The sequence below is a fragment of the Eptatretus burgeri genome, chromosome 13 (genome assembly GCF_056783735.1).
Source record: "Eptatretus burgeri isolate ZD-2024b chromosome 13, Ebu_testis_v1, whole genome shotgun sequence".
Lineage (NCBI taxonomy): Eukaryota > Metazoa > Chordata > Myxini > Myxiniformes > Myxinidae > Eptatretus > Eptatretus burgeri.
In genome coordinates, this window is record NC_140973.1 from 62,736,542 (window position 1) to 62,757,699 (window position 21,158).

The following is a 21,158-nucleotide window of genomic DNA, read 5'->3' on the forward strand; positions in this document are numbered from 1 at the left end:
CTTCTCGGCTTCACGCAGTGGAAATCGAGACATTTTGGATCATTGGCATCTCCTGTGATGAGGCTGAGTCTTTGGGCCTCTCACTCTCTCAACTCAGGCAGGTCGGTAGTCTCTGTCTTCTGCCATCTCTTCTCCCATCTTCTCAATCCCTTCTCCCAATCTGCCGTCTCTTCTCCCAATCCCATTCTTCCCTCCAGCCCTTCAAAGTAGCTGTTCACCACCACCTCTTATCATCCCCCATCCAAATCCTCGATCTTTTCTACCCCCGATAATCCACCCAAGCCCACCTCCTTCAAATTCCCTGCTTTCCTTCCTGAAAGTCCCTGTAATGTCCATCTTGTATTCCCCATGTTCCCCACCCCATCCCTCTCCCTTCCACAAATCTCCTAATGTCTCTGTTCCCCACTGTTTTCTCCTTCCCACTCCCTCCCCTCTATTCTTATGCCCCCCTTTGCTGTGCGTTAGCTCTCATACGAGCCTTGACAAGGTATACAAAAAAAAAGAAAAAAAAAGAAGTTTCCACCTCTTCAAATTAACATCATCCAGTCAAAGACACTACTCTTCACCCACAATGCACTTATCAACTGAAAGGATAGCCAAAATATATTGGTGCTCAGGATCTACACTCACCATCGAGTTATATGTGACACAAAAAGGTGTATTCACACTGAAAAGTTAATTCAGAAAGAAGTTGAAGATTGGAGAGTGAGGAGGGGGGGGGGGGACTGACAGGATAGCCCAGAGGTATGCACACTCACCTTTGAGCTGTCTAGCCTGGGTTTGAATCCTGACCCAGCTATAAACTGTCACCCTGGTGTTTCACATGCAGGGTGAGGTATCACTAGCTGTGCCGTCCATCAGATGGATGTTAAGCTGTGTGTCCTGTCTTCCAATCTTTGTTGGTGGACGTTAAAGATCCCATGGTGTCCTTCGTGAAGAGTAGTGGAGTGATCACAGGCACCCAAAACAGATTACTAATGCCTGCTCCGACATACAGGAGGGCAGTGGAACAGCAGCACAGCCTCGTTCCCCAGCAAACGTTGTCACCCACAGCTATATACTGCATACAAAAGAAGAGGACGAATAAGCATTGAGCCGAAGTGGGTGTGAAAAATAAGTTAGTCTGTCAAAGCTTCAGACTAGTTAATCCGGCTGGGTCCAAAGGATCAAATGTTAAGTATTTTGGTGCAGAGTAACTAAAAATGTGATGGCACTGTCGCAGTAACAGTAGCACATGAATGACAGCCACTGCCACCAGGACCCATAAATATTTTCATGTGGAGGTATCTTTTCCAAAGATCAAGACCCTAAGATCTTAAGCCTGTCTCCTTAACCATCGAGACAAAACAAGGCTTGGCTCAGAAGATGATTGCTATCTTTGGTCCATAAACCCTCTCATCTACTCATTATGCTAATGATTATGCAGGTGTTGTAAAACGAGTCTGTTTTTACCTTTTTTCGGATTCCAGCTCATTTTCATTCGTCGCGTCCTTTCGCTTCAAGTCGATTTGTTTTTCTTTTTCCACCACAAGTTTAACAGCTCGTTCTTTTTTAACCCTGCAAATGAAACCAACATGTGAGAAACAGTGCATTGAGTGCCATGCAGGGCTGATGTCAATGTGAACTTGTGAAAACCCATGTGAGTGTCGTTCATTGCCTCTTTGGGGGTGGTGGTCTGTTGATGTGAAGGTAATTCCATCATCCACTGACAGAACGACTGAAAAAGATGCTCAGACATACACCTTTCATGTCTTCCTTAACTGATGCTCAGGTAGTTGTGCCATTGTGTCAACAGAGGTAAGGGTGGCCATTTCATATTAGGGAAGTTGGGTGGCAGCATTATCCAAACGATAGTAGCCGACGATCTCATGAAGGCAATGCATGACTTCGTTGCCACACGCATGACAACACACTGCATGTTGATGCCAAAAATATACAGAATTAAGATGATTTGGGTTGAAGACCTTCCTCAAGCTCAGCTCAGTACCGAGTTATGCCTTGGCCTCCTCCTTTCTGGTAAAGTGCACTTCAGTGTTGTGGGAGTGAAAAAGTGACTTTTGAGGTCGGTCGGTTTCAATCAACCAAAGACCTTTTATGATCTGCAGATGGGGAGGTGATGCTGGGATACATTTGCCACGTTGATGTGCAATTCAGATCATCGACAATGTCCTGATTACAGAATATTACTTCGTAAAATGTAATGTCTCCTTTCTTCGCTCTGTCGTAATATTCAGCGTGGGTTGATCCTCGAGTAGACAAATGAAAGTGCGGCGCACAGACAGCACAATATTGTGACTTCGGACTAACACCACAATATGAAAAGGGAACAAATCCCAAGAGTCCTGCAAAGAATCCCATTGAAAACAGAGCAAGGGCACTTAGTGGGGCAACTCTAAAAGGTCACATCCACACATTGAAAGTTCAAACTAAGGTCTTCCATTCACACGCACACAAAAAACCCCCATCATTAATGATGAAGCCAATACAATCATTGATTACTGTTTTGATCAGCTTTTCATGAGCAATAACTATGATTAAAATCAGGACAAATCAACCAAACAGCAATCATGTGCAGCCTGTGGCTGCTGGTTGCATAATTTTCTGGGGGCACGGCTGTGCCGCTGATGCCTTCTATAACCATAACACTGGTACTCATTTCGCCAACCGAGGAAGAATGGCAGGCCGAGTCAACCGACCTGGTGTTAATTCAATTGCTGACAGGGGCTCAAACTCAAGATCTGAAAATCTTAAGTCAGCCATCTTAACCGTTAAGCCAACACCAGGCTTCATCAATCATATGTAACATACATACAAACATACTCATTTCTGATAGAATGTTGGTGCTGTCAAATCAGGGTTATGGTAGGTGCGTCGGACCTATGCCAGGTGGTTTGCCATTTCCTCTCCAGCAGTCAGTCAGGTAAGTCAGTAACATGTAATTTGTATAGGATACGGGCAATAACTCACCTACTCTTCACAAAAGACAAAGTTGGATGTTTAACATCCACAAAACACCAGTGCTAGTCGACAGGTCCTCAAGCTTAACATCCATCCTGAGTTTATAGCTCGGTAGAGATGCAAACCCAAACTAGATGGCTCAAAAGGTGAGTGTGCAAACCTCCAATCTTTCCTGGCAGCACCCTTCAAATCAGAATAAAAACATAAAAAGTTCCCAAATCTATAGCAGGACACCTTGTTCCTCAGGTTATGATGAATGTGAATTGCATAGACTGGCATTTGGCAAACGTGTGTAAACGTTCAGCGGTATGACAATTAGTTTACACAAACATAGTGCACACGTGACTGAGTGGAAAAGGCCTGCTAATGACTCTCAGGCTATGCATTGCCGAAAAGTCATGGTGACCTCAGAGAGAAACATCACACCTCATAAAATAGAAAACAGGAATAGGTACGCATGAAAGGATGACATCAATTGATATTTTAGCAAATGATTCAAATAACCGAGTAATGAATGATTCAGATTGAATGATGTATGAACAGCAGGCTCAAAGTTTATTATCCAGAGTGAAAGCGAGATGCAAATTTGCAGCTACAGTTGGACAGGATCACGTAACATCGATAATTCTCAACAACAATACCAAGAAAAAGAGCACAGATTGCAGACCCTTACCAGGACTTGTTTTATGTGATGCTTGTGTAATTTTGTGTGGTGTTCGTATACTGGTGTGTTAAGTAATTCATAAAAAAAAACTTATTAGAACTGCCACTTTATAACTGCTGGCAGTGATGACCGGGTCCCAAAACGTCCCGTTTTGATCAGACACTTGACCCTGACCCACAACGTTTATTATTATTCAATTTAATTCAGAATGGCATTAAAATTAATTAGATTCAAATCAAATGGAAGACCAAATAGGTACATGACTGCATGGGAGTAATCATAACGAACCCGAACAAGTAAAGATGGAATCATCAGGAGGAACCTGGATATGATTTGGGTTTCAGCTGCTACTCCTCTACCCTCAAATCCATGCAGGCACTGCCAAGTGAGCCTTGTTCAAAAAAATAAAAAATAACCCAGATAAAAAAAAAAATAATAATTCTGGCTTCTAGACTGTGCATCGAATCAGGTTGAAATTACTATATATATATATATATATATATATATATATATATATATATATATATATATATATATATATATATATATATATGCCTATGTATATATGTATGTATATATGTATATATATATATATATATATATATATATATATATATATATATATATATATATATATATATATATATATATATATATATATATATATATATATATATATATATATATATATATTGTTGCGGATCCGAGGTGGCGGGATTCTCACCCGTCTCTTTGTCACCACCCTCACTACCGCCGTCTCTGGGGTTTATAACGCCGGCCGGCTCAGCACAGGCCTCGAGTCACGCTTCTTCAATCGCGATACCAACGTAATCCTGAACCTTACCAGTTGGGGAAATAGAACCCCGGTTACAGACTGGTTTTGTCAGATGCCGAGCGTTTTCTGCCAGTCTGTAACCATTTTGGTTTTATATGCCAATCGAACGGATCGTTCCTCGACGCGACACGAATTAATCCATAGCAGCAACTTCATACAAACCAACCAGATTTATTGGGGATCATCGGGGAACGCAACACAAGCAAAACATTCATGACAATGTTTTTATTAACAATCTGTAACCCATTCTCAACTGGGGAACTATGGATTACAGGTTTTGAGGTGGTCCCGACCGAGATATGCCTTAAACAACGTGCAGACAAAGACAGACAGACAACATGCAGACAAGACAGAGTACTTGGTGATGTTTCATGGACGAGAGGAAAGTGTCAAAAGCACGAATGTCGCTAGTAACAAGCGGATGTCCACGGATTCGAGCCCCCGCTCGAACGCACCGTGGGCAAAATGGCGCACTGGACTCTTTCTTCTCAAGGCACCGTGTGTGCACGTCCTCCTCAGCGCGTTCTGGCCCCTGCGCAATGTCGACGGCACAAGACCGTGAGATCGACGATGGGTTTCAGCTGATTTCTCTCTCGGTCCAGCATACAAATCCAGGCCTGGCCTGTTCAACAGACAAGGCCCAAATTGAGGTGCCGGGCTCCGCAGGACGGGTTCATGGGATTCCAAGACGTCGTCGAGCCGTGAGGTGAGTAGGGACTGTCAGAGGCTCCGTCGTTTCCTCTCTTGCCTTCCCGCCTCGAAGCCCGACTTCTCAACTCCGTCCTCTCAGTTTCTTTCTCTGCAGAATCACCTTTTCTTTCCTTTTCTACGCTCGCCTCTTAAAGCCGACTGCCGTTTCTCTCACGGCAGAATCACCTCCGTCCTCTCAGTTTCTTCCTCTGCAGAATCACCTTTTCCTTTCCTTCTCGCCTCGAAACCCGAGCACCTCTCGAAAACCGACTGTTCGCCCAAACTGAACCTTTTTACGAGGTCTTCGTTCGCTCGCTCCGAGTCACTGGCTCCTCCCCCTTTATGAAGCCGACAAACTCCTCCCCTTAGCTCCACCTCCCTCTCCAGGCCACTCCCCCTCAGCCGACTGGGCAGGGCCTATCGTCCGGAGAGGGGAGGAAGAAGAGGGAGCCCTCGGCACACCACCACTGTATGAACAATAAAAACATGCATCCTATACCTCCCGACACACATGTAACGTCCATTTTACCGAACAACCTAGCTAAACATGCATTTAATGGGGGATCTGAGCTAATCCTATATTTAGTAGCCTCAGGGCCATTTCCGTAACAATATATATATATATATATATATATATATATATATATATATATATATATATATATATATATATATATATATATATATATCTATATATATATATACATATACATATACATATATACATATACATATACAGTATATATATATATATATACAGTATATATATATATATACAGTATATATATATATATATATACATATATATTCCTCATCACTATTAGATCATAATTGTGAAGTTTCGCATTGATCAATGAAGCAATTTCATGGAAATATTTTTTTTTAAAGATTTTCATTCAATCCAATATGGCTGCCAGAACATGTGACCTATCAATTATTCGTGAACACTCTGGTATCCCCAAGGCTTGGGAAATGTGCGTGAAGTTTTCCCTCGATCTATCAAACCATTCTGGAGAAGATGGTTTTTCGAGATTTATTCTTCAAAAAAAATCATAGCTGCCAAACCATGTGACCTATGACCGATGATGCCATCAATTCTTTTCTATTAAGCAATTTATCCCAAAATGACCCTCAAAATTTTCATATTGATAGGATGTAGTATTCTACATATGCAATTATGACATCAAAATGAAGGCAACTATGACATCATACAAAAAGTCATACTTGTTCCCCATGTGGAATACTGCTATGTGCCAAGTTTCTTTTTTTTTTCATGGTGTGGTTTCAGAGATACAGAGGGCCAAAGTTTTTCCTCTTTTCCAACATGGCTGCCACACCATGTGTCCTATCATGTCATAATTGTCATTAAAACATTCTACATGAGTAGTCGCTCCAATGGTGAAAATTTTGTCAATCCAACAAGCGGTCGCAGAGAAAAACTGCATTTGCGTTCTGTGCAGACAAACAAGCAAACAAAGGACAAATTGGTGGTGTAATTGCAGACTGGTGAATGGGGTGCGGTGTGTCGGGCTCTGTTGACGTTTCACTATTAATATATTTTTGGCCCAACATACACTATCCAAGGTTCTACGATGAGCTTAAACCAGAAGGAAGGAAGAAAAAAACAACAACCGGAGAAATCGGGTATCTTCCAAGGACCCTGATAATCAAGGAAAGATGTTCGTGTTATCAGCTGGGATGGAGATGGATGTAGGAGGTACAACACTTGTGACAGCCATTGGCACTGAAGCTGCTGCTGCTTACCATCCACCGCCAGTTGGAGAGGTTTCTGGGACACTTGTGACCCAAGAGATGCTTTCATCTTTCATGAAAGATGCGGAAGATGTTCGCTGACCTTTCAGTCGAATTAAACGGGAAGCTGGACCATGTTATCTCAGAGACAACTCCAATGAAGTTCGATCTGGCTGCTGCAAAGCATGTGGTTGCTGAATTGGAGCATTCGGTTGAAGACACCTCAGCAAGGTTCACTATCATTGAGAAAGAAGAATTACTGAAAATTAGAGACTTATTGGATCTTAGAGCAGATTTTGAAGACAAGCTTCTCCAACAGGAAGTGCATCTGAGGAAGCAAAACGTGTTATTGTACGGAGTTACGACCTCATCCGATGAGAACGTGTATAAAACTACAGAGAAGATTTTCGCAAAATTACTTGAATTCCCTCAAGGAGGTTGCTGCCAAATCCCCCTCGTAAATGCTCATCGTTTGCCATTCAGGAGAAATGATTGGGAACCATCAAGAAACATCCGCTCATCGAGAGACGGGGAACCATGGAGAAACACTCCAGACCCAATAGTTGTCCACCCTGTCCGGATGGAGGACCGTGAAAGAGTACTTCGTGCTTTTGAACAACCACGGCAAAGGTGAGACCCTGGTGTCACTCGGCCAGTATCTGAGCGAATATCTGTCCGCACTGACCTCCCTCCCAAAATAAAGAAAGAAAGGAAACGTCTGGCAGGAATCGCCTATGGTCTTCATAAGAAACGACATCGATCAACAAGAATTAGGATTAACGGGACTAAAGGTTTCCTTTAAACAAGAAAGCATGGTGATCCTCCAACGAACTGGTCGATCGAGAATGATTAATCGAATGTCTGACAATCAAAGTGCAACTAAACTGTGCATCAGCTGAAAACTCTAGGGGAGCTCCTTCTACCACACCTACATTAAGCAGATTATCGAATGCAATACTTTTTCACCATTTTGTTTTATAAATTGGATCCTTATTCCATGAGTTTTCATTGTTCATAAAATTTAGCTTTCTTGATTAGCGTTAAATCAATAATACCAAATAGATACTAGCGAATGTTTCAGAACAAACACTTGGACAAGATGTATATTTCGGTTCAAAAAAAAAAATTCTTTTCTTTTCTTTCTTTTTCTTCAGAATACAATGATATTGAGCGCAAACTTCTTTTAAGAGTTATGACGAGCTGTGACTCTTGTATTGTTTTTTTTCTTTCTTTCTTGCCAAATCCATACGCTTTTCTGTATGATCATGTTTCTCTGTATTTTGCATTGTTCCATGTTTTTTCTCCTTTCCCAGTGTTATTTCTCCTCTTCTTTTCTTATTCCGCTTCTCCTCTTCCTCTTCTTCATTTTTTTCTTCCCTTACCTTATCTTCCGGGGGCACCAAATACTGACAATCTTTATCACAATTTAGATGTGATGTGCATCATATATAATGTTTTTATAACCAATAGTATGTGTATGTGTAATGGCAGGAGAGATCCTTTGAGCTGTCTGGCCGATGCCCAATTTCAGACAGAATTGGAACCGACTACAAACCACCATCCTTGAGCTCATCATGCAGTTTTACACATCAGAAACGTTTGAGGGTGCATTACACCAACTGTTTCATATACTAGGCCTTGGCTTGTGCTGGATGGAGATACTGCTGTAACGAACCAGAGTGGTGTCAAAGCCACCCAATGCTTGCCTGTTTATACATTTATAGTTTTTAAAAGACTAGTGTAATATTATTTTTTTATAAAGCATTGCAGTGAAATCTGATCCAAATAATTTTAAAGCAATATGTGTATTTGTATATTGTAATCAGTAAAAAATAGTGTGGTAGATAAAAACATGAGAAAGGAAATAACTTGCACCAAAAACTTTAACATTTTCACGCTGACGCTGACGCTCACGCTCACGCCGGGGGTATCGCTATAGCTCTCTGTTCTTCGAACAGACAAGCTAATAAAAATGAGTAGGTTATTGTGTGCCAGTACACTGCCATTGCCAGACACTTCATGACACCTAAATGCTAATGTGACCACCACCCACCCTCTTTCACACCAACCGTCTCTCGACAAGGAATAGACCTGACTAATGTGCATGAGGCCCTTATGAGTGGAATGTCACTGGAAGAACCGGATCAGACAAACACGAACAAATACCAATGTCATCTTTAGGGTATCAAGACCCATCTGTAACATGGACAAAAACTATCTCATGGTGTCTTTTGTAAATGTACCTCAACCATTTTTACAAGGTAATATGTATGTGAACCGAAAAGGAGTTTGCACACAATAAAATTCCCCAAAAAATAAAAAAGAATCATGAGTTATAGATTATACATTGTTATTAAAAAAAAGACATTTATTGAATATCCAAAACCCAAAGAAGAGGGACAGCATTCACAAAACACCTCATCGTTTCAAAATATGGACACCGCTGTAATCGTGCAGTGGACGACATCAGAGCCAAAATAGACAGGAATGAACTCTCAAGTGTTGTAGCCAAATGTAAACCGTGAGGTTAACTCAATCACATAATCGGGCGATGTGTTCAAGATCCAGAAAACACGAAACGTACAATCATACATTATAAACAGCACGGGGTTGCACCAAAGTCGCACACATAATGATATTCACAACCAAGAATGCTTTTACAAGTACCACAATGAATGCAGATAGATTTTGCATCCCGTATAATAGCGTATGGAGCGTTTCACAGATTAGGCACCAAAATGAAAATGTTTTCTTGAATGATTTGCACTTCAAAAACTCATTTTCACGCATCAATAGCGAGTCGTTGTAATCATCTGATAAATACATTTTAGTTCCGTCCGTTGCTGCGCGAGACGTACCCTATCCGATGGTTTGTTGTTCCTCTTGTTTGTTGTTGATAAAATATTCAATTGCATTAATAATGACAATAAAGCAAAAGGCACGCATGGAAGGACTTGTTTTTCAAAACTGCCCGATTATGAGTAGCTTTGCAAGGAACGGTTGTGGTTTTGGCAAGTGGGTTCGAAGAGAGCCAATTTACCAAGTTTGTAATGTAACTGAGCAAAAGCAAACTAAAATCACCAACAAAAAGACAAACTATGCCTTTTGGGTTTTTTTCCCCTCATTCATAAAGAAAAAAGCGGATTGTGCGAAAATAAAGTCATCGCAAAAAGAATCGATTTCGGTTTGCGAGTCAAAAAGTTTGTTGAATGTGATCCAAACTATACTTTCTCTGGAGTAACTGAATGCTTACTCTGGACTAAGATGGCATGGGCTAGGAAGTTTGTACACCTTGTGCAGGTAAAGCCAACACAATAAAGTAAAAGCAATGCTGTATGGGGCTGGCAGGAAAGCCTAGGCCCAAGAGTTATGTGCACTTGCCTGTGAGATGTTTACCTTGGGTTCTAATCTTGATCCAGCTGTAAACTACTGTACCAGTGTTTAGCATGTAGGGTGAGGCGTCAATGTATGTGCCGTCCCACGGATGGACGTTAGGCTGAGTGTCCCGTCTGCCAGCACTCATAGTTGGTGGACGTCGAACATGAAACCTGGCGTCCTTCGTGAAGAGTTGGGCGAATTATCACCGGCACCGTGAAGGAATCCAAATGTCCTGCTCTAACCTACAGGGGGCAGTGCATCAGCAGATCACATCCCTTCCAGCAATGAAGCAAACCCACAGCCACATGTTGCATACAAAACAATAACAATGCAACATTTTGCGTCAGCACTCCGAGCAAAGTGAAAACGATTACGTTGTTAGTGGAAATGCCGCGGCATTTACCCATTTCCACAATAATTGAATACGGATGTCGAGAGGCCATTTGCATCCAGAATCAATAAAGATGATAACCTTACTTTTTTAAAGCATTATGTTATTGCACTCAAATGAGGCCAAACTGAAAGTCACTGGCTTATAATCAGAAAACTTGATCAAGCATCAATCGAGCATTTAAGTACAACAGAGGAAACCATTGCAGACTTGCGAAGGCATCAATAGAACTTATAGGCCAATGGACCTTTCATTGCATTATGAGTTCGGAGCAGACACAAGATCACATTTTCAGAACTATTATCAAAACGTCCATAAACCATTACCTATTCGGCATCACACCACCTTCCCCACCGTCAAACAAAGATTAAAACTACAAAGTGCAACTGAGTTAGCTTACTTAAATCAACCAACAACTATGTCAATAACAAAATACTTATTAAATCTATACACACAATCAAAACTTAACAGGGATAAAAACGATTGAAGGCATGCTAATCAGCGAGGTGCACACAGTGGGAACTGTGGATTCACCGTACAGTGTGCACGATGAGTGGAAAATCACTGTACAGTGTAGATGTCACAGTAAGACTTGCGAGTCTGTGCTAATGAGACTACAACTTTGCTCGTCAGATCAGAACAGCAACATTGTGGGCTGAGAGTTCAAAGTGAATGTCACAAGTGCTATAGTGGCAAAGCCCATGGCAGGAGAGAAAAAATTGTGGAAAGTTCTATCTTCTTGTGCAGTTAGTGCTTGAGCAAGTCTTGCTTACGACAGAATTTACATTTCATGGCTCAGATGTTGAAGTCTCGCATGAGGCTTTATGTGGGATAGTTAGAAATTTAACGTCGAGTGGAAAGCCACAACAATGAATATATACCACTGTAGAGAGTCTGATCTTGCCAGGCGATGCCATTCTTGCGATGCTAATGTCCGTCTGGCTCCCTGACCCTGGGCTGATTTTCATCTTGCAGGGAAAGCACAAGCTTGCAAATGATTAGTGACAAAACCTTGTCCAGAGGGTCCATCACACCACGTTGCAACCACTTTGGGATTGTGGTCCGTGCATGAGCGAATCCCAACTTGTGGAGGACGTAGTCCACCCCAACAGGGTCAATCCTCTGTCCTGTCCATGAGATAAGCCTGCAGGATTGAACAAATGTTTTGTACAACCATTACAAATGTGTCTGTTTTACACATGACTTTAATCCTTCCAAACCAACATTTTGAAAATGCTGTGCGGATGACGGAAGTAAATCGAGCACTAGTGGTGAACACCACCTTATGCTTTCCTGTAATCACTTTTGGAGGAAACAAGACTATCACTCGGTAGCTTTCCACAAACGAGGCCATAATGATGCCTTTACCAGGGGACCAGCAGATTACCAGGGGGTGATGGTGATTTGTGACCAACCTGGTGGCTTGCAAACAGCTATTTACGAGGCTCGAACATACTTACCCATGAGCAGTCAAAATCCGACAAACAGTGTGTCTATGGTTTTGCAAGAATGTCACAAATGCGAAAGGCTCAAAATATTGCAAAATGCCTATGATTTCCCTGTAAAATTAATGCCACACATCCAAATGAAATAAAAGGCAAAATTCTCTGTCCAATAGAAAGTACATTTATGGCCACAGTGCACGTAATGTGTATTCCTACTTCTCTTTAATCCTAAACTGAGAGTGCGAGGCAAGATAATCAAAATACATAACACTTAACGAAACGCCATTTAGTTTTTATAACCAGTGATGCATTTTGGCAAACGTACAGCACAGAAGGCAATTAAACAAACATTCGCGTACTCATGCCAATTACTCCAAAAGTAGATCAAAACACAATCCTCACTGACGAGACCTTCATATTATTTCATACAGAGTACCGGGATGTCCCAAGACCAATGTAAGAAAGGCTGACCTCAGGGTGGGCTCCATCTGCCAGGTATTACAGACGAATTCCCTCAAGTCCTTGCCCAACGCGATGCCTGTTTGCTCGGGCATCGTGCCACCAGCTTCTCGTACGAGCGTGGGGCTTCTCTGGGCTCCACGGGACAATGAACCACGGTGTGAGAAGAGAGCTGTTTAAAATAAACACAAGGTGCATGCAGTGTTTCAACTCCTTGGCAAGGTTTTGGCAAAACTCCTGCTCCCATTAAGAATGATCGAATACAACAGGTACATTGTTGACAAAGTTTATGCTCAAGAAGCAAAATAGACCACATGTCTACAAGAGCACATCAAGGTTGAGAGGATAAGCGAATGGGAAAGGGATACAGCTTGGATATTTAGGCAAAAATTCCTCTTCGTCTACTTCTTTCGTATGGCCAAAATGAGTGAAATAGCAGGTAAGTCATGGTCACTGGGGATCTAGTGGCTAGGATTTGGTGCTCTCACCATTTCGGTCATGGTACAATTCCATGTCAGGGATGTAATTTGTGGTGGCACAATAACTGACCTACATGTAGCCCACCCTGGAAACGTTCACCAGAAGCTAACAAGTTGTTATCATGGTTACTCATTGAACAATCAATCGTGATGCACCAATAAAACACTCATTATTATGCAATGTGCACACGTGGCAGGAAAGCTTGCATGATAAAGGATTCCAGGTGAAGGAGTATGCATGAATGGAAAACCAATATAAAACCGATACCTAAAGCGAAGAGAACAACAAAACAGATGGCTGAATGATTCTTATACTCAGAGATGTGTCACCCTCAACCTTGTGAAACAGCACTACAAATAAATTGAGGAATAACACCATCATATTTGGGAATGGCTGGGATGGCAAAACGGTACCCTTCAAGAAAACTGCCGTCCATTGGCTCACTGAGAGCTTTGACGACGACAAAAAAAATAAAATACCCACCATCCCAGATTGCTATTGACCTCTGAAAAGCCAAAGGAGACTCTTCCACTCCAGGATCAATACCTTTTGGTTTGAAGAATAGAAAACAACATGATTATTATCGATTTGCTTGAACGTAGGTGGAACTGGGACCAAACAAGCCGTTTGTCAATCAGCATCCCCCCAGAGAAATGTTCACATCACCTGGATGATTCAAAATGCCAAATGGGGAATAATTTTCCGCATTTAGCCCAGTGCACCTGCGAAACATCGTGACCGCAGACAACCCCTGCATTGCACACAAAGACTGGTGAGGGAATCTATATTTGCTCGTGTCTATGAGAGCCCTTTTGTCTCACCCAAAGTCAGACATGTTTGTTACAGGAGAAGGATTGGGCCAAGGATGGTCGGTGGGTGAAACAATGTAAGTCCAAAACAAGATGCCTGTTTTAAAGTCTCAATCAAACGGTACGACATGCCAAAAGTATCGATCGGAATACCAAGGCCTCGGCGAAGAGTGGGGAAATTGCAAGGACAACGGAATCGCAGGTGAGTGCAATGAGCCGGTGGATGGTATTTTGTGCAAGGCATGTGGCACACAAGTAAACCCGAGCCATGGCAGTCTTGGCAACGAAGCAAACCTTTCTCTTTCTCCTTGATGTAGGCAGATACGAGATCGTGAAGAAAGATGATAAGCTCTGCATCCATGGTAACACAAATGTGGTCTCGGAATTCGGTTACAACGCTGCACTCAACTTTGAGTTTCTTGGTGAGATCTGCGACACATCGGACAATGCAAACAATCCGATTAAAAAAAAACATTCCACAGGCACGAAACTATGGCAGCGGTTTGTCTGTACGAAATTAAAACGTAATTTCATGAATAAATATTCAACTTTAATTTGAAAGGGGTTGGGAGAATGGGATGGAGGCAAGGAGGGAAGGAGGGGTGTGGAGTTAAAAACACATTAAGGAACATCTTTTCTGGACACTTGTGTAAATTGGCCTTTTGTTGTGGATTTAGTGTGTTGAAACTGCCTCTCATATTGTAATTAAATGCACTGCACAGTAGGTCAAGATGTCAAGTTAAAATGCCGAATTGTTAAAATCCTCAAATTACATCGTGAGCTTTTAAAAGTTCTCCAATATTTCAACAACCGAGCTACATGGAAATGCCAATAGACTTGCATTTGCAAAGGAAAATGTTTATAAATGAAACACAATGCTCTGCTTATTTTTCAGTCATCCCCCTGCCCCCCCCCCCCCAGAGCGGTTGATGGGGTTTTGCAATAGCTTGGTGTGTGTGTGTGTGTGTGTGTGTGTGTGTGTGTGTGTGTGTGTGTGTGTGTGTGTGTGTGTGTGTGTGTGTGTGTGTGTGTGTGTGTGTGTGTGTGTGTGGTTGTGTGTGTGTGTGTGTGTGTGTGTGTGTGGGGGGGGGGGGTCGCGTGCCTGTAGGCCGGGTGGCACGCGCCTGTAGGCCGGGTATCATGCCTGTAGGCTGGATGTCGCAGCTGCAAGCATTAGAGGATAGATGTCAAAGATCCCTCGATGTTCTTCATGAAGAGTAGATGAGCTATCGTCGGTACCCTGAACAAATTACAAATTCCTGCCCTAACCTGCAGGGGCCACTGCATCAGTGGCAATGCAGCACCCCAGCTAGAATGGATGCTAGCCGACAGCCACATGCTGCATACAAATGGCGGCAGGGCGAGGTATAAACGTGTGCACTATCCATCGAAAGGACGTAAACCTGGACAACCCATCAGCCATCGCTGAGAGTTGGTGGCCTATATGTCACCAAGGACACCGTGGGATGTTTCACACGGTGTCTTTTGTGAAGGATAGGCGAGTTATCACCGATACCCTGGAGTCTGGATAAATTACAACTTCCTGCCACCTTCAGGGCTTGGCCAGCCAAATAGTAAATGTTTTGGGTGGAAAAAATTCCCCAGCTGACCTCACAAACTGCTGGGATTAATTGGAGCCATTACAGCAGTACCATTATAGGAGGGATGAAACAGTCATAGTCGTCAATGCGAGACAGTTAAAACACAATTGTGGAGAAAAAAAAAGAAGTTTTTTTAATGTCATGCATGAAAACGCCATTTTGCCTGCCTGGGCAATTTCATTGAAAAGTCAAATTAGTATCCGATTTAAAAGAAAATCCTTGGCTTCTAACACCCTATTCGATGCCTTTTGCAAAGGCAAAGACATTGAAAACTTTCAACTTTAATTAATCCAAAATGGGAATCGTGTGGGTTTATAAACCTGGAGATTTAGATATGTTCAAAAATAGAATATTAAAAAAAAACAACTTTCACACGAGCAGGTATAAAAGTTGAAAGCAAAGCAACCAGAAGGACACTCGGTAGGGCGCATACCTCAGCCACACAATGCCTGATCCACAAGATCATATCGGGCCCATTACATTAAAAAAAAAAATCATTCTATATATCGTCTTTGGCCCTATCTCTCAATGGTGAAGAATCACTTCAAAAATTAAATAAATCTCGGATGCAGATCCGGATTTGGATCTTCACCAAAATCGGATCAATTCGTCCTTGCAACACACCCAACCTGTCCACCAAGTTTTGGCCGAACCCGTCCACAACTTTTTGAGATATGCTGCACACAAACAAACAACAGACAAACAGACAAGTGGTGGTGAAAACATAACCTCCTTCACCTTCAGTGGCAGAGGTAATAAAATGTATGAGCACAATACAAACAAGGGAAGGCACCTTTGTGGAGTCACATGGCCAAATAAAAGCCATTTGGCCCACCAGGCCTATAACGCCAATCATATCACAACATTATCATCCCCTCTGGGCATTGTCAATGATCCATAAATACAGCTAACCTTAATAAGAGAATTTAAACATAAAACTAGCACTCAATGTCCTACTTTTCTCAAAACATGATATTTATTGTTGTTGCTTTTTGTTTTTGAAGTTTACAATAGGAATGTAAATGGGACACAGCCAATGAGCCGACATCAGTGCTAAACATTAGACAAGAGTGACAGGAATGTTACACAGTTTGATAAGTTGTATTAAAGCACTATTTGTTTGTTTTCCCCTCAAACGAAAGATGAAAAAACGAATAAGCTCACATGGCACAGGTAACCTCAAGCTTTCATAAAGGAGGAAATAAATGCAGCCAGCCAGCAAGGTGATTTCTCTTTTTAAACCAGGTGTGAAACTCTTCAACATCAAAATCCATGCTTGACTGTTGTATCTACAGTGTGAAGGCTGAACAAATTGCAGGATTGCATAAATGGGCATTTGGAGGAATGAAACAGCAGCAGAAGACGAAGAAGCATTTACTATCAGCAGGACGGAAAACCGATTGTCGCTGCGACAAACAGGGGCCCGAGCGATGTTAAAAAGTTCATTTGAAATGGGTAATGAAAAGGCTTTGGAAAATGTAACAAGACTTTAAGAGGTTAATGATTATGCATTTAAGGAAACCACTGTAAAGGTCATTAGTTGGTAATTTAAGAGCATTATGGTGAATCTCCTGAGCTTGGTTTACAGAAACTTTGAATGCAAACTTTGTGATGGTGTGAGAGCTGGATTTCAACCCTCCACCCATGGGATGAGGAATATAATTGAATAAATTGATACGGCGATACAATAATAATGGGCGTGAGCCTGATTTTAACCCCTCGACCCATAGGATAATTATAATCTAAGAACAGAGAGTTGGTGTGAAAGCCACCCAATGCTCGCCTGTTTATACATTTATCGTTTTAAAAAGACTAGTCTAATAATATTTTTTATAAAGCATTGCAGTGAAGTCTGATCCAAATAATTTTAAAGCAATATATGTATTTGTATATTGTAATCAGTAAAAAATAGTGTGGTAGATAAAAACATTAGAAAGGAAATAACTTGCACCAAAAACTTTAACATTTTCACGCTCACGCTGACGCACACGCCGGGGGTATCGCTATAGCTCTCTGTTCTTCGAACAGGCGAGCTAAAAATGACATTGCAATGCTATAAGAACAAAAAGAGCAATTGGAGGTTGCAGACCTCTCACCGGGACTTGTTTTGTGTGGTGTTTATGTACTGATGTGTACCATAATTAATAAGAGATAATTAGAACTTCCACTTTATAGCTGCTGGCAGTGATGACTGGGAACAAAGACACCATGCTTTGATGCACCCCCACTTTGATTGGACACCTGACCCTGACCCATGATGTCTTTTTTACTATTATTCAATTGAATTTAGAATGGGATCAAAATAAATTCAATTCAAATCAAATGGAAGACCAAATAGGTACAATACTGCATTGAAGTAATCAGAGGGAACCCAAACAATCAAAAAGTAAAGATGAAGTCATCAGTAGGAACCTGGATAGGATTCACATTTCAGCTGCTACTCCTCTACCCTCAAACCCATCCAGGCACAGATAAGTGAGCCTTATTAAAAAAAAAAACCCACATCAAAAAATTAAATAATTCTGGCTGCCAGATCATGTGTCCGATCAAGTTGAAATTTAAAACCTGTATTCCTCATCACGACTGCATCACAATTGTGAAGTTTCACATTGATCGATTAAGCGGTTCCAGAGAAAACATTATTTAATATTTTTCTTAAATCCAAGATGGCTGCCAAACCATGTGACATCAATTATTCGTTAACAACCGTGTACATACAAGCCTTGGGGAACATTTATGTGAAATTTCCCCTCGATCTGTCCAGCTGTTCTGGAGAAGATGATTTTTATATTTTTTAGGGTAAATTGAATATGGCCACCAAACCATGTGACTGATGACATCATATGTGTGAAGCTTTTGTTCCTCATGGATAGGCGGTCATATGTTTAAAGTTTCGCCTCGCTCTGTTCAGCCATTTCGGAGAAGAAGATTTTTGAAGGTTTAAAAAAACAAACAATATGGCTTCCGAATCACATGACCGATGGCGTCATCAAAAAATACTATATTATGATATGTATTGTTACGGCCCAGGGTTTGAGGTTCGCTATGAGAAGAAACACTAAGGTTCCTCCCGCATGCCCGGTCCTGAGAACACTTGCTGCGATTAACTCATCAACCACAAACGTAGATTGGAACCACCAGTCCTGACAGGGCGTCACTACTTCACATGGCGACCTTACCTTTGGACGATGATATCAAAGGGGGGGGGGAGGGGGGCTCATGCCCTCGATGCATACTTGTCTTAATCTTACCTGAACAGGAGCAGCATGGCAGAGCAAATCACGTGAGGCAGAACTTCCCGGCTACACTACGTAAGGATTACGCTGGAGGAAAAGATGTGACAAACTGGGTACATTTAAGCAGGGGATTCATTACAAAAGAAAATAAGTGCAGCAAAGGAAAACAAGGATTGGTGAGGTGCAGAAAAAAGAAAAACAATTATTTACAAATACAAGAGACAGTGCAGAGCCACACTGATCCAAATTCTATACAATCTCAATTGTACTCACAAAACAGGCAACATCAGAATCATTCCATGAGAAAGTTAGAAAGGGGGTGGGGGGGGGGAGAGACAAAGACAGAGACAGAGACAGAGACAGAGAGAGAGGGAGAAAATGTGAGGTGGTTTCGACCTCTTTTTATCAGGTGAGGTCAATGGACTAATGCAAGCCCAGTCGCTGAGGAGGAGGAACGGGGAAGTTTAGCGCATATTTACGACTCATGCTAGATACTGGAACGTTCAGGTCCGAGTATCTGTAATGGAACGCTGCGCTCCCCCTGTTCCTTGTTGGTCCAAAAGGGAGTGTAGGCCATCAGCCATGGCTCAGAAAGTGCCTGATAATCAAGTTTCGTTCCACTCATCGGGGGGGGGGGGTAGACAAAACCTTGATAATATGATCGTATATATTCAAATACATATGTATGCAAAAGTTCTCCACTCAAATAGCTGCACTTATTGTGTATTTTCATCTTGAAAATCGATGCATTCCCCACGTTCTCACTTGAATTTTCTCCACACGGATCACGTGTGGGTCACGTGACGCCTCAACAGCCAATAGATCGGCTGACATCGTATGCAAATTACGTCACTGTCATGTGACCAGCTAAGTTGTCCAAGATGGCAGCTTCCTGCAGGGAGGAAATCATCGGCAGCTGATCGGCGATTTTTGATGAATATGGCTTTGATGATTACCATATTTGATGATGAATGAATTTGATGATTACCTCCCGGTAATCTGAAAACGATTTCATCCTACCCCCCACGATTTCAGATTACCCCCCTCAAAACATTTATTGATGTTGTTTATTTACAAAAAATAGTAATTTAATTGATATTGAAAACTAATTAGGGAAAAACCATTGACCACGTGACAGCCTTGAAAGAGTTTGCAATTAATTTTGATTTTATTATGAATGATTTTATTTTAATATTGTTATTAATTGAAATCAGTATTTCTCATACAGTTATAGATTTTGCCACATTTTAATGAAATCCTTCTTTGATATAGTTGATACAAATAGACATACTGGTATATCTTTTTAACCAACTCAGACTATATTTACAATTATGGAAACAACGCAATAAAATCAATGTATAAGAAAGGCAATGAAAACAGCTTATTTTTAATTCACAATTTCGTTGCGGTGGTGCTGGTCGTATGGCAGCTTAGCTGCCGGGTAGCTATCATTTCTTGAAGCGCGACCATGTCGCTGATGCAGTGCCCCTCTACCAGTACACACACTGGAACCGGTACTCATTTCACCGACCTCGGAAGGATGACAGGCTGAGTGCGTAGCCTGGTGTTAGCTCACTGGTTAGGGTGGCGACTTGGGATCCTAGGGTCCTGAGTTCAAGCCCCGTTGGCCACTGAATTAATACACCAGGGGGTTGACTCAGCCTCTCATCCTATTAAAATAAAAATATAATAACAATATTAAAATAAAATCATTCATAATAAAATCAAAATTAATTGCAAACTCTTGAAAGGAGGTCACGTGGTCAATTGGTTTTTCCCTAATTAGTTTTCAATATCAATTAAATTACTATTTTTTGTAAATAAACATACAGAAATAAATGTTTTGAGGAGGGTAATCTGAAATCGTAGGGGGTAGGATGAAATCGATTTCAAGCTACCCCCGGGGGTAACTTGAAATCGATTTCAGATTACCGGGAGGTAACTTGAAAGGGCGGGGGGAGGGGGGGTAGCTTGAAATCTTTACACCGGCACTCCAGGTACAATCGGCCCATGATCGAAGTTGGTCCTCCCGCGCCGGCACTCTCGGCTAAACGTCGTTCGTGACCGTCTAAGACGAGCCATTTGTTGACACTTTCTCTCCATTTATCCCATCTTACAGACGTAAAACGTTTGACTTCTTCGTTCGCTACATTGTCCTGGTGAATAATACACGGGGGAGCGTCCTCACTGGCCATATTCATCAAAAATCGCCAATCAGCTGCCGGTGATTTCCTCCCTGCAAGAAGCTGCCATCTTGGACAACTAAGCTGGTTACATGACAGTGACATAATTTGCATACGATGTCAGCCGATCTATTGGCTGTCGGGGCGTCACGTGGCCCACATGTGATCCGAGTGGAGAAAATTCAAATGAGAGAACTCGGGGAATGCATCGATTTTCAAGATGAAAATACACAATAACTGCAGCTATTTGAGTGGAGAACTTTTGGATACGTATGTA

The 21,158-nt window shown here is 41.8% G+C and overlaps 1 protein-coding gene and 1 long non-coding RNA gene across 8 annotated transcripts in view; one reads left to right on the forward strand and one right to left on the reverse strand.

The window, feature by feature from the left end:
• LOC147014632 (uncharacterized) overlaps positions 1–9,709 on the forward strand; it is a 174,260-nt gene extending 164,551 nt beyond the window's left edge. Inside the window, exon 4 of the long non-coding RNA XR_015050833.1 lies at positions 8,391–9,709. This is a non-coding gene — a long non-coding RNA (uncharacterized LOC147014632). The remainder of the gene's footprint in view (positions 1–8,390) is intronic.
• The window catches only part of BLTP1 (bridge-like lipid transfer protein family member 1), a 357,046-nt gene continuing 345,134 nt past the window's right edge, over positions 9,247–21,158 (reverse strand). For all 7 annotated transcript variants that reach the window (XM_085852760.1, XM_085852755.1, XM_085852759.1 and 4 more), the window contains 3 exons: positions 14,156–14,290; positions 12,585–12,744; positions 9,247–11,812 (listed from right to left, as the gene is read on the reverse strand). In XM_085852760.1, coding sequence (XP_085708886.1) covers positions 11,596–11,812; positions 12,585–12,744; positions 14,156–14,290 — 512 coding nt within the window. In that variant the 3' untranslated portion in view covers positions 9,247–11,595. The remainder of the gene's footprint in view (positions 11,813–12,584; positions 12,745–14,155; positions 14,291–21,158) is intronic.